Source organism: Podarcis muralis, chromosome 11 (assembly GCF_964188315.1).
Source record: "Podarcis muralis chromosome 11, rPodMur119.hap1.1, whole genome shotgun sequence".
In the NCBI taxonomy this organism is placed as follows: Eukaryota; Metazoa; Chordata; class Lepidosauria; order Squamata; family Lacertidae; genus Podarcis; species Podarcis muralis.
Genome location: NC_135665.1, coordinates 14,869,453 through 14,884,969, shown reverse-complemented (window position 1 = coordinate 14,884,969; position 15,517 = coordinate 14,869,453). Strand labels below are relative to the sequence as shown.

General features: G+C 40.8%; 1 protein-coding gene across 3 annotated transcripts in view; it reads left to right on the top strand.

Moving 5' to 3' along the window:
• Nucleotides 1-15,517, top strand: part of DAPK1 (death associated protein kinase 1) — an 84,034-nt gene that overhangs the window by 57,126 nt on the left and 11,391 nt on the right. For all 3 annotated transcript variants that reach the window (XM_028749564.2, XM_028749563.2, XM_028749565.2), the window contains 6 exons: nucleotides 591-788; nucleotides 3,319-3,516; nucleotides 7,703-7,801; nucleotides 10,855-10,932; nucleotides 11,358-11,580; nucleotides 13,873-14,061. In XM_028749564.2, the coding sequence (XP_028605397.2) occupies nucleotides 591-788; nucleotides 3,319-3,516; nucleotides 7,703-7,801; nucleotides 10,855-10,932; nucleotides 11,358-11,580; nucleotides 13,873-14,061 (985 nt within the window). The remainder of the gene's footprint in view (nucleotides 1-590; nucleotides 789-3,318; nucleotides 3,517-7,702; nucleotides 7,802-10,854; nucleotides 10,933-11,357; nucleotides 11,581-13,872; nucleotides 14,062-15,517) is intronic.

The following is a 15,517-nucleotide window of genomic DNA, read 5'->3' as shown; positions in this document are numbered from 1 at the left end:
GAGTAAAAATTCTGCAAATAAATGATAAGCTTTCCCCCCTTTTTTATAAAGAGTCCCCCTTCCCTATCCCATTCATAGCTGTGCTACGTGGGATTTACCCTGTATCCCTTGAGGCAGGCCAGTAATACATTCACTGCATGTATTACTAGTGATATCATCATGGTAGTAGTAATAATATTCTTTTCAGTGTTTGTTGATGGGGGAATTAACTCTTGGGATTATTTGTGATCTATAGATATGAAACTAATAGAATTTGCAGTTCCACAAGTCTGCCGCATGTCGATTGGGGAGCTGGAGCACACTGCTGTTGGAGACCATGACAAGGACATCTGCATGGATGAAGCCTATGCACAAATCTCATACTTGTGTGTGCTTCCTCCTTCAGATATCGACCCCAGCGCATGGGCCACTATGCCTGCTTGATGCATTGAAGGGCACTAATTCACAAATACAAAGCACATCCTCTTAATAACCTTTTAATGGGATTGTGACATTTGCCTAGGAGTTAGATTTATGGAGTCAAAATTGGAAGTGTTGTTTAAGCATAATGTCAGCTTTGTTAATAGCAATCTTACTAAATTATTTTATAGGAAGAAGAAACTCCTTTGCACTGTGCCGCTTGGCATGGATACTACCTTGTTGCCAAAGCACTCTGCAAGGCAGGCTGCAATGTGAATGTTAAAAATAAGGAAGGGGAAACTCCGCTCTTGACAGCTTCGGCTAGAGGTTACCATGATATTGTGGAATGTTTGGCGGAGCATGGCGCTGACCTTGATGCAACTGACAAGGTTAGTTATGGTTGAATTGCGTCGCATTTAGCAAGAAATTGTCTATAAAGGTTTTGGATAGTAGAGAAGAGCTTTAAATAGCTTTCATAACTTGTTTGGATATTGCATGTCATTGTTAATCATTAAATGAAGGCTGCCTTAGGAAGTAGGATACAGCACTATGAAAAATTAATTAATTGCATTTACTATGCTTATTTCATCTAACTGTATAGTGATCTCCTCTGTGGTTCAGCTGTTCATTTTGGGAGACATAAGGCTCTTCCATGTTTTACTGAAAATAACCAGAACATCCCAAATGATAGCAAGACTTTTTAATTTTTATTAAATACTTGAAGTAGAAATAAGATGGTGAAAATATATGATGCTCAGCATACAGATAGATTACTAGAAGTTTGCCGTTTCTTCCTTGTCTGCATCCAGTCTTTGAAGATTGATTGATCCAACTCTGACTCCAGTTTGACCCTATGAAAGGATAATCCATAGTCTGGATTGATGGGCTCTCATCCGTGGTCAGAGCCCTCTGTCCTGCCTGCAGCAGGCACTCAGATTGGTTCTTTATCAATCAGAGAGACACTTAAAAGGCAAAGCGGGGAAAGAAACAAGGCATTTTTAGCTGAATAAGAAGTTCAAGCTTCAGTCCTTTTCCCACTTACCTGGGAGTAAGCTGCATTGAATTCAGTGTGAATTACTTCTAAGACATAGAGCAGTATAAGAAACAAATAAAAAAATGTAAAAGTCTTTGACAATAACCTTAGATTTGGAGCCCCTTTTTTAATAACTCAGAAATGCTTTCCCATATACCGGGAGCAAGCAAATGAAGCTTTTATTTCCAACTTTTAAGTATCTGAAATCCAGGAAACTCTAGTGTGTTTGTGAGTCCTCCGTTTACCACAAGGTCTCTTTCCCATATATGAGGTTAGAGTCTCTCCAGCAAAGCTCCACTTACTGCTTAGAAGTGTCACAATGAGTACAAACTCAGTAGTATTCGTTATCATCAAGACGTACTGAAGAAGAAAAATACAATTCTATCTCTCTTGCTAGAAATTCGGGGTTTCTTTAAATAGCTGTTTCTTTTGCAGTTTAAGAGTTTTCATTGTGAGTCTTACTTGCAATTTTCTGCATCTGTACTGTGCTTACAGCAAAAGAATCATTGCGGAAAGCGGAGAAATTCAAGTGGTTTTGTCTGTGATAGATTTATATAGAAATTTCCTCATAACCTTTTAAGCACTGCACAATGCTAACTGAATGTGCAGCTAATTAAACAGGACTAGCTTTTCATGAGGTAGTTTTGAAGTTCCTGTTTGGTCTTTTTCTTGACACCTGTAAGGGAGTAGCTTTCAGTACCAGGGAAATGTACATGGGCTAAGCTGTGCTATTTAAATCTCCTCTTTCATTTATCTAGAACACTTCTTTTTTCATTTGGGTCCCAAACAAGGCAGGAAAGGATGTAACTTTTTATGGGACAAACCAATTGTACCTCAGTCCAAGGTGGTCATGGTTGAAAACCTATGGTGGTTGCCATTTTATCCTAACCGCAACTCTAAAGTTGATGACCCCAGATCATCAAATGGACTTCATGGTCAAGCAGGGCATTAAGAACATTCCTCTACAATCCAGCCCACAGCCCACTGAACCACAGTGGGGCTGGTTCAGAAGTAATGTGATAATTTAGCATACAAGAACAGTCCTAGCCTCTGGTTCCTGCATTTTCCTCCTTCCTTGGTGTTCCACAAGGAAGAATGGAAGCATCTGGTTCCCTCTTTAGAATTAGCTACAGTTTAGGAAATCAGCCCTGAGTGCTCACTGGAAGGGCAGATCCTGAAGCTGAGGCTCCAATACTTTGGCCACCTCATGAGAAGAGAAGACTCCCTGGAAAAGACCCTGATGCTGGGAAAGATGGAGGGCACAAGGAGAAGGGGATGACAGAGGACAAGATGGTTGGATAGTGTTCTCGAAGCTACCAGCATGAGTTTGACCAAACTGCGGGAGGCAGTGGAAGACAGGAGTGCCTGGCGTGCTCTGGTTCATAGGGTCATGAAGAGTCGGACACGACTAAATGACTAAACAACAACAGTTTAAGATGCCTTCTGAAACCTCTAAAGTGTGATTAATCTTAACTTTGGTTAATAGGTTATTAAGCTGGTTTATATTCATAGTTGGCATTAACCATACTTTAGAGTTCACACACCAAATGGCAGTTAATCTGAAATGGAGCCAGAAGATTCCAGACACATCACAGTAATGTTCCTCCTCACAGTCATGTGAGGACAAAGGGAGCACAGCAGTCGAGAGGGAGGTTAATCTTGTTCTAGTAATTTTAAACCACGGTTTAGTGTTGCATCCAACTGCAGACACTGACTTAACTAGGAAGTTATCAGGTTCCACAAAGCCCAAAAGGAGCTCTGTGGTGCTCAAAATGACTGAATATTATTGTATTTGCTTCTGATAGAAACATGTTAAAAAAACAGTTACTGATTTTGTTTGCAACGCAAGAAATAGCTGGCCATTCTTTTTTTGTGTGTGCATTTAGGACGGACACATAGCCCTTCACCTTGCAGTCCGAAGATGTCAGATGGAAGTGGTTAAAATGCTTATCATACAGGGATGCTCCATAGATTTCCAGGATAGACACGGGAACACTCCTCTCCATGTGGCCTGCAAAGATGGAAACATTCCCATTGTGATGGCACTCTGTGAAGCAAACTGTAACATCGATATAACCAATAAGGTACTTAAACAAAAAACAGCAACCCTACAGCGTTTGTACTAAGGGCTTTTCCAGATGACAAATTGTTCCAGCACTGAATGTACAGTAGGTTTGCACTTGAGAGGGATCAAACAGTTCTTTTCCTCCCAAAAAAGGCTATAATTTCTGAGGGAGGAAAGGGGATATTTCTCTACAGCTAGGGGTTCCATTTCAAGAGTGAATGCTCGTTGTTCAGTGTAATTAGTACCTATTAGGTAGTTCTCATGATTGTCTACCCCCCCCCCCCCATGTCCTTTGGTGAATTTTATATTATTTTACTTGAATAGCCTCAGTATCCAGAGAAGTTACACTCTATCCTCCCTCGTCTCTTCACATACTAAGCTGGGTGGGCATGCAGGCTAATATACTTATACAGTGGTACCTCGGTTTACGAACTTAATCCATTCCAGAAGTCCGTTCTTATACTGAAACTGTTCTTAAAACCGAGGCGCGCTTTCCCTAATGAGGCCTTCCGCTGCCGGTGCCCTTCCACCGTTCGGAGACTGAGGTAAAGTTCGCAAACCAGGACACTACTTTCAGTTTTGCGGAGTTCGTAAACCGAATCATTGGTAAACAGGAGTGTTTTTAAGCTGAGGTACCACTGTATCTTCTAGACATGTTTGTTAATACAGTTGTATGTTTATTTCATCATGCCAGGTTAAGTCACTCTTCATTTTATTTGCTGAGAATCTGAATTTGACACATACAGTGGTACCTCAGGTTACAGACGCTTCAGGTTACATACTTTTCAGGTTACAGACTCCGCTAACTCAGAAATAGTGCTTCAGGTTAAGAACTTTGCTCTGATTAGACAGCAATCTCTCCTTCACATACAGTGAGGAACCAATAGACAGAAACAGTTTAATCCCCACTGATGAGGCCATGCAAACTATACAGAAATGAAATTCACTGAAGTGAGAATAAATTACTTGTGTAAAGTTTTGGTATAAATGCACCACAGCGCTACCACACAAGGCATCTAGTATGTATATACAACGTGTTTCAGATCGTGGTTCTGCGGCAAGTGAAAAACGAGCACCAGAAACTAACTAAATGAGATACAGTGGTACCTCAGGTTACATACGCTTCAGGTTACAGACTCCGCTAACCCAGAAATAGTGCTTCAGGTTAAGAACTTTGCTTCAGGATGAGAACAGAAATTGTGCTCTGGTGGCGCGGCAGCAGCAGGAGGCCCCATTAACTAAAGTGGTGCTTCAGGTTAAGAACAGTTTCAGGTTAAGAACGGACCTCCGGAACGAATTAAGTACTTAACCCGAGGTACCACTGTTGTCCCAGTTTACACAAAATTCTTCATACTGTTCTTGTGCGATCAGAAATTTATCAGTGCAGTTTTCGATTCTGACATTATAAAGGCAGATAGACCCCTTCAAGCTGTTACTCAGCAACATTGCCTACCCACCTCCTGGCAGGTTGGCCACTTACCTTCTGGCAGTGCTCAGCTGCTTCTGAGGTAGCAGAAGCGAGCAAGAAAGTTGCTGCATTAAGCAAACTAGTAATTAACTGGGGGAAAGGTGCATTGGTGATAGGTAGCATGTGGGTGTAAGGATGTTTTTAGGTCCTAAGGTGGAAAGACTTAGATCCCTTAGACAGCTTCTCATGTTTTATTTTGCTTCCATGCAGCTGGTAAATAATACATCTCAGCAACTCTTGTTCCTTTGTGCATTAGAAGATTGCTGTTAATTGCATTGCAAAAACATTGTATGCCTCTGTGGTGTTGGTATTACTTCTTTGTGAAAATGGCTCGGCATTATGTGGGAAAGCGAAATACAGTACTTAACAGGTTTGACTCTTGTGACTTTCCATGTAGGAGTTTGTAGAACTTCAGGGTTTTTTTCCTGGTGCTAATTTCAGTGGCTTTAGGCTCTGCTGACACACTGTGTGTGTATAGGTATGTAGGGAGGCAAATCTTGGATTCTATAATGCTACAGAAGTGGAGGATATTTTGAATAATGCAGCTTTTATATTACACAAATCGGTTCAATTCAAGAGTCCTTGCATTCCTTTCAAGGAACGTTGTAATACTGCAGTTACAGCCTGACCACCTAAACACCCTTCATGACCTTCTGTGCTACAACCCACCATGGAAAGTTGCGGGTTTTTGGCTGACCCTGTGCAATCATTTATTTGGATTATTTTTAAATTTAAGTGTCACCAGCTGCCAAGTAAAAAGCTTATGATAATAAGCCCTCTGCCCTCTTGTGTTAGCTTAATCCTGACTGATTGAGCAATTAAATGCAGAACCATGATAGAAATTCAGTTTTCAGGGAAGCAGAGTTAATACAGCTAAAGGCTTGACTTTATGGCTGAAAATCTTCTACTGGTCTCAGTGGCTTGGCACCAGTTTCCCCCTGGGGGAAAAAGCAAACCCCTCCATCTAAAGAGGTCAAGTAGTTTCGTTACACATGTATGATGGTTTGCACCTTAAGCTCTTTCATTAGATGCCATGAATTTTATTCAACTTGCTTGTTCGGCTTTGAGCACAAAACATTCTGTAAATCATCTTCACAATCACATCTTTTGACAAGGAATAATGGACTTAATGAAGCATCCATTCTGGATCCTTAAACGTGACATTAAGCAGTTTATTGGATATGTCACTGTCTTGTATAGTGTCAGGTAAATAATCTGTTCAGCCTAGTGGAGATTACTCTAACTGACAAGGGTTCTGCAGAATTTGGGGAAAATATTTTCCCCAGCTCTTCGGTTGAAGATCCTTTGACTGGAGATGCCAGGAGTTATAAATGCAAGTAGTTCTCAAACCACCAAGCTCTTATTAACTTTCTTTCTTTGCTGCTGCTCCAGATTAATTAAGGAAAGGCGAAATATTACTGTGCATGTGCTCTAAAAGGTCATAATATTTGATGAAATTACAGCAGCACAGATAAGGTAATATCACTAAGCAGCTTTGCCCAGAAGGTGCACAGAAAATGTGTTAACCAAGTAAATGTTCATTCTGTGTCTGGCAGTAAAGCCAGGATTTCACAAAAACGATGGAAGAAGTAACAACATACGTGGTTCTAATTATCCTACAAAAAGAACACAGACTTGTATGTAATTTGCAACAACTTCGTATTTTAGAAGTAAAACTTCTAGAAGCCTTAATACAAGCTTTAAAATATGCAGACACTTGTGTTTCTGCACTCCTATAGAAATCCCTAAATTATATAGTCATAGCAGAATCGTGTGTGTGTGTGTGTGTGTGTGTGTGTGTGTGTGTGATGCCACTGCTGTTTTAGATGCTTTCCCCCCTCTCTCCTTCTCCCCCCCCCCCCCCGAGGAAATGAGAGCTGCCTATAGAAAACAATGCAGATATCTAGGATTTTAGTACTGGACAGTAGAGTGCCCTCAAGCAAAAGTTATCAACAAGTGTAGGAATTCCTTTAATGTGTTTAGTGTGAATCCATAGTTCCTCTCTCCAGACAGGAAGATGAATTACTATAGTACTGTGACCTCAACATTCCTTCCAGATGTTGTTTCTAAACACTGATTCATGGAAGTTTTAAAGGTTTCTTTAAGGAGGAAAAAGTGAGTAGGCACCACTGTAAAGTTGTTTGCTTCTGCTGAAGATTAAGCCTTGGGAGTTCACTTCTTGGGTTACAAACCGCCTTGCTAGATTACGGTGTGCTGAATGGTTTCGTCACTAAACTGCAAGAGGCATGATTATATCAAACTGGTATATTGAGAGGCTCCTGGAGTATGACCCTGTTCAGATATAATGCTGCACACAAGGAGCCTTGGTCTTGCAAACTCCTCCTTTCTCTCACATTGCCAAGAGGAAGCGTCTGACACCTTTCACTTTTGCTTAACTACAGCTACCCACTTCATTTGAACCAGGAATCGAAGTTTAATACGATCCACTTTATCCAGGAATCATAGTTTAATACCATATGGTCCGGTTTCAAAACAAGCTAACTTCAAACCATGGTTCAGGAAATGTGACTTCTTTAAACTTGCCACAGTTAGTGATAAACTTTGATTCCCAGTTTGGGGGGAAAATAGGAAACTACTGTTCACCAGACGTCTCCTTTCAGCTGCATGGAAAGAGGAATGAGTGCAAGACCATGTCTCTGTCTGCAAGCCAATCACAACATTTTAATATTTTGACTGGATTATTGTTTCAGCAGAAGTCTTATTTTATCTTTTATAGTATGGTAGGACACCTTTACATCTGGCAGCGAACAATGGAATTCTCGATGTTGTCCGGTACCTTTGCCTAAGTGGAGCAAATGTGGAGGCGTTAACTTCTGTAAGTATGACCTAGTATATGGGTTTGGCAATTTTCTGAAATCTCTCCTCCCCCCCCCCCCCCCACACACACACAAAAAGAGCTTCTGAGCTATAACACTTAGGTTTTTAAAAAATCTTACACACAATATACAGGCTTTTCTGACACTAAGCCTAAAATAATTTAATTTGGAACGCGGTTCCTAGCTTAGCGACAGTATTCTTGCTCAGAACTCGGCTACTTGGTTTCCAGTAACGTGTTAGCTATTCCCCTGACAATGTGTGTTGAAAACCTATAAATACAATATTTAGGCCTTTTTGAAATTAGTTCCTCTGGAAAGCTTTCATGCTAAAAATAAGAAGGATAATTCACAGTGTACTGGCATGTGTGGGAGGCAGAGTGAATGGATCAGCAAGCTTGCAGGTGAACTTGTAAAACAATTACTGCTTGTCCAACGGATCTGCGCCACTGCCTCCAATCAGCACCACCTGCTGTCTTTTCAGCTCTCACCAGGGTTGAGTAATGTTCCTAAAACTGACCTTCTTGAAGAACCAAATAGCTATCACACACATCATTGCCTGCACTTTAACTAAGTAACGTGTGGGGGTTTTGGGCAGGAGGCGCATAGAGCTTGCACCCAAAATGTGTGCCCCTCCCCTCGATCTACCTGCATAGTTGTCAGGGTTCTCCTACTGCAAGCCAAATAGTTTTATGTCATAGGCTCACAACATTGCTGGAAAGAGAACCAGAAAGAGAGAATTTTTGCATGCAATTTATGTGCCTGTATTTTTCATCCTTGTTGGAAGCCACCCAGAGTGACTGAAACCCAGCAAGATGGGTGGGGTACAAATAATTTATTATTATTATTATTATTATTATTATTATTATTATTACTACTACTACTACTATCATCATCATCATCATCATCATCATCATCGCCCCTGCAGCACTTGCAGTGATTTAAAGCTAATTCACATATTCAAAGGAATCTCCGTGAACTGTACTACAGAGTAGGGAAATAAAATGGCCTCAGCTTGAAGATTTTAACTTTTTACTTGGAACTTAATAATCCAGAATAACTCCACCAATGTCCACACTTGCATGCACGCTAGCTAATAACAATTAGCATTACTACTTGGTCAGCATCATAAGGTTGTATTGAAAAACTAGGGGGGGGGGTTGCTTTTTTCATTCTTTCACCACACTCTTGTGTTTTATTTAATGGATGGGTATAAAGTGCATTCATTTAAGTAGCTAAAGGGATATGTGATTATGGAAGCATAGTTTTGGTTATAGATGAGGTAGCACAGTGTCTTCAAATGGTTAGCAGAAAAGAACCACTTTGAGTTCCAGTATTTTGTTGATCTTGGTGGTCTTAATGGAAGACATGCTAACATGCTATCAGAAGGCCTGCATTAGCGCTCCTTGCTTAAATCGAAAATGCAGTTCTGTTTCAGAAAAGATTGTAAATACAGAATGGGTAGGTCCTCAAGGTATAACAGTTACACAAATGCAGCCCTAAGAAGCTATTGCAGTAAGCAATTTTTCCTATACTTCGTTTCACACCAAACTGCTGACTCATGGAATGTGGGTAATTAAAAGTCAAAAGCAGAATGCTGAAGACAGATTTGCTCCGCTCCTGAGTTTGCTTAAGCTGTTTAAAGCTGCGCTGTCATCTTCCCTGCACTAACACCTCCCAGAGATGATAGACAAAGTAACCAAGTAATTCATTTCCCCCTCTCTGTTTCTCATAGCTATATAAACACAATTCTTGATTTCTTGCATCCTATTTAAATGAGCATCAACAGTACATGACCCCAGTCAAGCTTGCAAAAATATATCACCTGCCTGACAATAAATGTTGGAAATGTAAAGAAACTGAAGGAACGTTCTTTCACCTCTGGTGGACCTGCCCTAGGGTTAAGGCTTTCTGGGAAATGATATATAACGAGCTGAAAAAGGTATTTAAATATACCTTTCCTAAGAAACCAGAGGCCCTCCTTTTGGGCATTGTTGGCCAGAGGGTGTTAAAGAAGGACCGAACGTTTTTTATGTATGCAACAACTGCAGCAAGGATACTTATCGCTAAACACTGGAAAACCCAAGATTTGCCCACGCTGGAAGAATGGCAGATGCAACTGATAGACTACATGGAACTAGCAGAAATGACTGGCAGAATCCGAGACCTGGGAGAAGAAGCAGTGGAAGAGGACTGGAAGAAATTTAAGGACTATTTACAAAAACACTGTAAATTGTATGAGTGCTAGGAAGGATGCAAGATTGAAAACAACATGGCACCAGCAAACTAGCTGAAAGGAACATGAGAATAGGTGAGATTAGAGAAGAAGATAAATTTTGGAGTAATGTTACGTCTAAATTAAGTATTTAAGTTTTTGATAAAAGTATTCAAAATTGGAGACAGAATATTGGAAGAATATAAAATAAGATCTGAAACAAGGTGATAATTTGCTGTTTTAAAATTTTACAAACTAGGAACGCAGGAACGAGAGATGTGAGGAAGTGCAAAAAGTGAAGAAAATATGGTTATATTTTTTTGGATTATGTGTTAACTTTTTCTTTTTTATGTTTTTCTTTGTTTACTGTATCTTGGTGATGGGTCTATATGTGCTGGGTGATTATAATGTTTAAAACTTTCAATAAATATTTTATTTAAAAAAATAAATAAATAAATGAGCACCGACAGATCATCATAGTTGCATTTTAAAGATTCATATTGTTCATACTCAGTATTAGGAACACATGGCTTGGAAAAAGCATTTTGCCTGTTTCTTTGTAAAGACGGGAGCAATCATGCTGAAAGTGGTAAAAAAAAATGCTTCAAGTGTTTCTGTAAGATCAGGATGCTTCTATAAAAGAAGCATTAAGAGAAAAAAGAACAGAAAGAGAACAAAATAGAGGTTCCAGCTAGGAGGTCCTTGCTATTTCTTTCCTTAATCCATTTGCTTCTGACATAATTTATTTTCTTACCACCCTGAGGATACTGGAACATTTTTGTTTCTATCTTTCTCTTGTGGGCCAGAAGTCATGGGAGCTAATCACTTGTCTTCTAACAGGATGGAAAAACAGCAGAAGACCTGGCTAGAGCGGAGCAACACGAACACGTAGCCAGCCTGCTTACAAGATTAAAAAAGGTGAGGAGATGAGTGAGGAATCGATCTTTATTTCGCTTTTTCACTTGAACCTAAAATATTATGAAAAATAATAGATCAAAAAAATAATTTTTAGTAATGGTTAGTAATTCATTGACAGATATCACTTTAATTTTAACAAAATCCCCAAAGGGTAAAGCATTCCCTTTTCCCTAGAGGAAAGAAGGGTCGTATCCAGCAAAGTTGTCCCATTAGCACAAAGGCTTCCCCTTGTGCCATGGGGCTTTGTTTCCCCTATCCCTCCCGTCATTCGTTATATTTCTGCTACTTGAATCAGAATACTAATTCCTGCACAACTGCTTTACTCTGGAAAATATGGGATGTTTAAAGAAGCAGAAGCATTTTGATGTTTGGCGTTTCTCTTCACAATTACGTGTTTGTTTTATATCTTTGCTTTCACCTTACAGGATACACACAGAGCACTTTTCATCCAGCATCTTAGACCTACTCATAATCTGCAGCCGAGAATAAAACTTAAGCTTTTTGGACACTCGGCATCTGGGAAAACTACTCTTGTGGAGTCTCTGAAGTGTGGGCTCCTGAGAAGCTTTTTCAGAAGGCGCAGACCAAGGCTTTCCTCTACAAACTCTGTCCGTTTTCCCCCTTCACCTTTATCTAATAAGCCATCAGGTACCATTTTAAGGCTTTTTATATTGTTGCTCTTAATAGTCATTGTTTTTTACCTCAGTGCATTGGGTGAACATACTAGTTTACAGCAACTGTTTTAATTTGTGGTGTTCATGATGGGCCTAATCTAGTTAACAGTAATGCAATGATCACTTTTCATGCAAAGCTGGAAAAGGCAGAAGAGTAGCCTTCCTGCAAGAAGGTGGAGCTTGCTAGATACCGTATTTTTGCGTGTATTAGACGAGGTTTTTTGACTCATTAATAATAATAATAATAATTCATTATTTATACCCCGCCCATCTGGCTGGGCTTCCCCAGCCACTCTAGGCGGCTTCCAAAAAAAATATTAAAATACTGTAATACATCAAACATTAAAAGCTTCCCTAAACAGGGCTGCCTTCAGATGTCTACTAAAAGTCTGGTAGTTGTTGTTCTCTTTGACAACTGGTGGGAGGGCGTACCACAGGGAGGGCGCCACTACCGAGAAGGCCCTCTGCCTGGTTCCCTGTAACTTGGCTTCTCGCAGTCAAAAAACAGGGGTTGTCCTATACACGGATAGTGGCATGAGTGGGGGAAGAGAAGCAACGCACCCTCCAGCCAGCTGGTTGGCGGGCGCGCAACTTCCCCCGATGCTGCTGCATGTGGGAAACGATCTAGGGAGTGTTTTCTGCCTGCAGCTGCATAGGGGGAGAAGCTCAACAATTTTGGGCCATCTCCCCTCATTTTCTTAAAATTGAGTCCCCCAAAATTATACAGTCATACCTCATGTTGCGTCCGCTTCAGGTTGCATTTTTTCGGGTTGCAGACTGCCGAAACCCGGAAGTACCAGAATGGGTTACTTCCGAGTTTTGGCAGTCGCACATGCGCAGAAGTGCTAAATCGTGCTTTGCGCATGCACAGATGCACTGAATCACTACCTGTGTGTGCGCAGACGCGGGTTGCAAATGTGCATCCCGCACGGATTACGTTCGCAACCCAAGCGTCCACTGTACATGGAGGCGTCTTATAGATGGAAAAATACGGTACATGCCAGCTTTAAAGATGGCAGGTGTTAAACTCTTGGAAAGAAATGTTTTGGTCTTTTTAGAAGGAAAGACCCACAAAATGGCAGAGCTTTGCTTGGGGAGTGGTGATGGTCTGCACCATTCATTTCTGGCACTTGACATTTTATATTTCAGTAGTACACTAGCATAGTACTTGGTTTCTAACAAGAGTGGATGCACCACTGTAGCATTAAAGGTGCAGTTAAGATAATACTGTTTTTCATTTTAAATTTGTATTTATATTTATTTCAGCTTTCACCAACTGGGTGCCCTCCAGGGCCGTTCTGGCTGGGGCTGATTGGAGCCGTAGTCTAAAAACAGGGCACCAAGTTGATCAAAGCTGGCTTGCACCTTCAGAAATGTCAGGGGTGCCTTAATTATTTCAACCACTAGAGGAGGCTAGTTCAATACCAAAAGTACTAATTATACATATTTACAGTGGAACCTCTGGTTACATACTTAATTCGTTCCGGAGGTCCGTTCTTAACCTGAAACTGTTCTTAACCTGAAGCACCACTTTAGCTAATGGGGCCTGCCGCGCTGTCACCGCACAAGTTCTGTTTCTCATCCTGAAGCAAAGTTCTTAACCCGAGGTACTATTTCTGGGTTAGCGGAGTCTGTAACCTGAAGTGTATGTAACCTGAAGCGTATGTAACCCGAGGTACCACTGTACTAAATTTGCATGGTTTCTGTTAATCCTGAAAAAGTTACGGATAATGAAATGGCTCTTCTTCTTCTTTATGCTTCCACTTGGAAAGGATACAGCTTTGCTATTTATTATTCAAATTGATGCTTTATAGGTAGTCTCCTTAATATTTAGATAATAACATACATGTTGAAATCATTGATCTCTGCAGTGATAATTGGAGAGGGATAAAATATTACCCTCACAAGTAAAGTACCAATGCCTCTACCCCCTCAAAAAAGAAGGTCTCCAACCATATGTAATCTACCCAGCTGTGAACTGGGAATGACCTCCTTTGTCACCAAGGGGCTGTTCTGAACTGCTGATTCACCTCTAGATAGGAGGGCTTTGGTTGTGATTGATTGTTGTATACTTGTATATCTGAAAAGAGAATATTCCAGGCAGCTGCTGATAGCACCAGCGCCTTATTTTTGCCACCGACGCTTGAACTTGCTCTGTTCAAACTACCACAATGGTCTGTCCACATGGTTTTGTAATAATGCTGTTTTTAAAAATTCAAGGTTTTTAATCTTCTTTTGCCTTTCTCCTTTTCTTCCTGCAATCCAGTTTCAGTAAGTATTACAAATCTGTATCCTGGCTGTGAGAATGTTAGTGTGAGAAGCCGGAGCATGATGTTTGAGCCAGGCCTTACCAAAGGGATGTTGGAAGTCTTTGTTTCGCCCTCTCACCATTCCCACTGCTCAGCAGATGACCAGTCAACCAAGGCCATTGACGTTCAGAATGCATATTTGAATGGTAAAACATGAACTTGAATCCTCTTCTTTTAATGTAACTAATTGGGTCCTTTGTGCAAAAACGCTTCAGTCTGAAATCCACTTAAATGATTTATTGGTTTATTTTGTTAGTTGCCGAACACAGAGCAAGCTCTAGGTGGCTTACGTTGGGTTGAAAAAATCCAAAATTGTTTGAAACACCCATGAAAAATTAACGAAATACATAGAACAGTGCCAGCCGCCACAGAAAACCAACAAACAAAAATTTATCAGTAACCCAGAGCACAGCTGGATCATGTTCCATCAAGTGTCCTGGGAATGAGAAAGTATTAACCTGGCAGTGAAAACAGGTGAGCATCATTGGGGAGAGCATTCTACAGACATAAGTCTCTCCTATAGTTTCCACCCTTCAAACCTCTCTAAGAGGGGGCACGCTTTAAGTATATCAGAGCTTATACCTCCACATGTGGTGGGAGTGCCCCAAAATCCAACTATTCTGGACAACAGCCATATGAGAAATATGTAAAATAACTAAGCAAGTATTAGACCTCACCCCAGAATTGGCCCTACTAAACATCTTCCAAGACAACAGTGCCCATTTACACCACAAAGCACTGATAACCCACCTACTTTCAGCAGCCAGAAACACCATAACCAGACACTGCAGAGACCTGTCATCATCATCAACCTTTTATTCGACCGTCAGTCAGAAAATAGTACATTTGTCAATACACAGTTAAAACATCCAGGAAGATTTTAGAACTTAGCCAACACTAAAATGGGCTAAACAGATAGCCCCATATCAATACAGTCAATTATAGTCTTGCGACGCTTAAAAGCTAAAAAAAGAAATTTGGCCACCAAGGAAGGTATAGCTCTAGTGACATTATTCAGCAAGTGTAAAGCCTGGTTTTCTCCGGGTATGAAGCTAAATTGACATAGGAGTGGGTCTATAAAATTTTGTCTAAGCTCTGCATAAGAAGGGCAAGTCAAGAGAATGTGTTCGGTGGACTCAACCACACCCATGGCACAATGACAGGTTCTCTGGGCGTATGGTACTCCCCTGTACCTTCCCCACAATATTGCAGAGTCAAGGACATTTAATCTAGCCGCTGTAAGAAGTCTGCGGTATTCCACATAGTGGATTTCTGCAAGGTAGGGGGCTGGTATGGTCCGATAAATCTGGTCACCTAGGAACATCCCTGGTTTTACCTGGGCTATGTCCTCTTGTCTGGCAATGTCACTCAGTCTCCGGGAGATCACAGCTCTAGCTTGATTGTACGTCATAGACTCAAAGTAAAGCTGAGACAATCCGCAGGATTGAACCTCGTTAATGACCTCCTTTTCCCACGATGATTGGAAATCGTCCCTCAATATCAAGGGGGCAATACCCACTGGTTTAAAACAAAGCTTGAGCCATAGCCAGAGCTTTGTCTTCAAGGCCACATACCGTAGAGCTTGCCAGCCGACCTCTAATC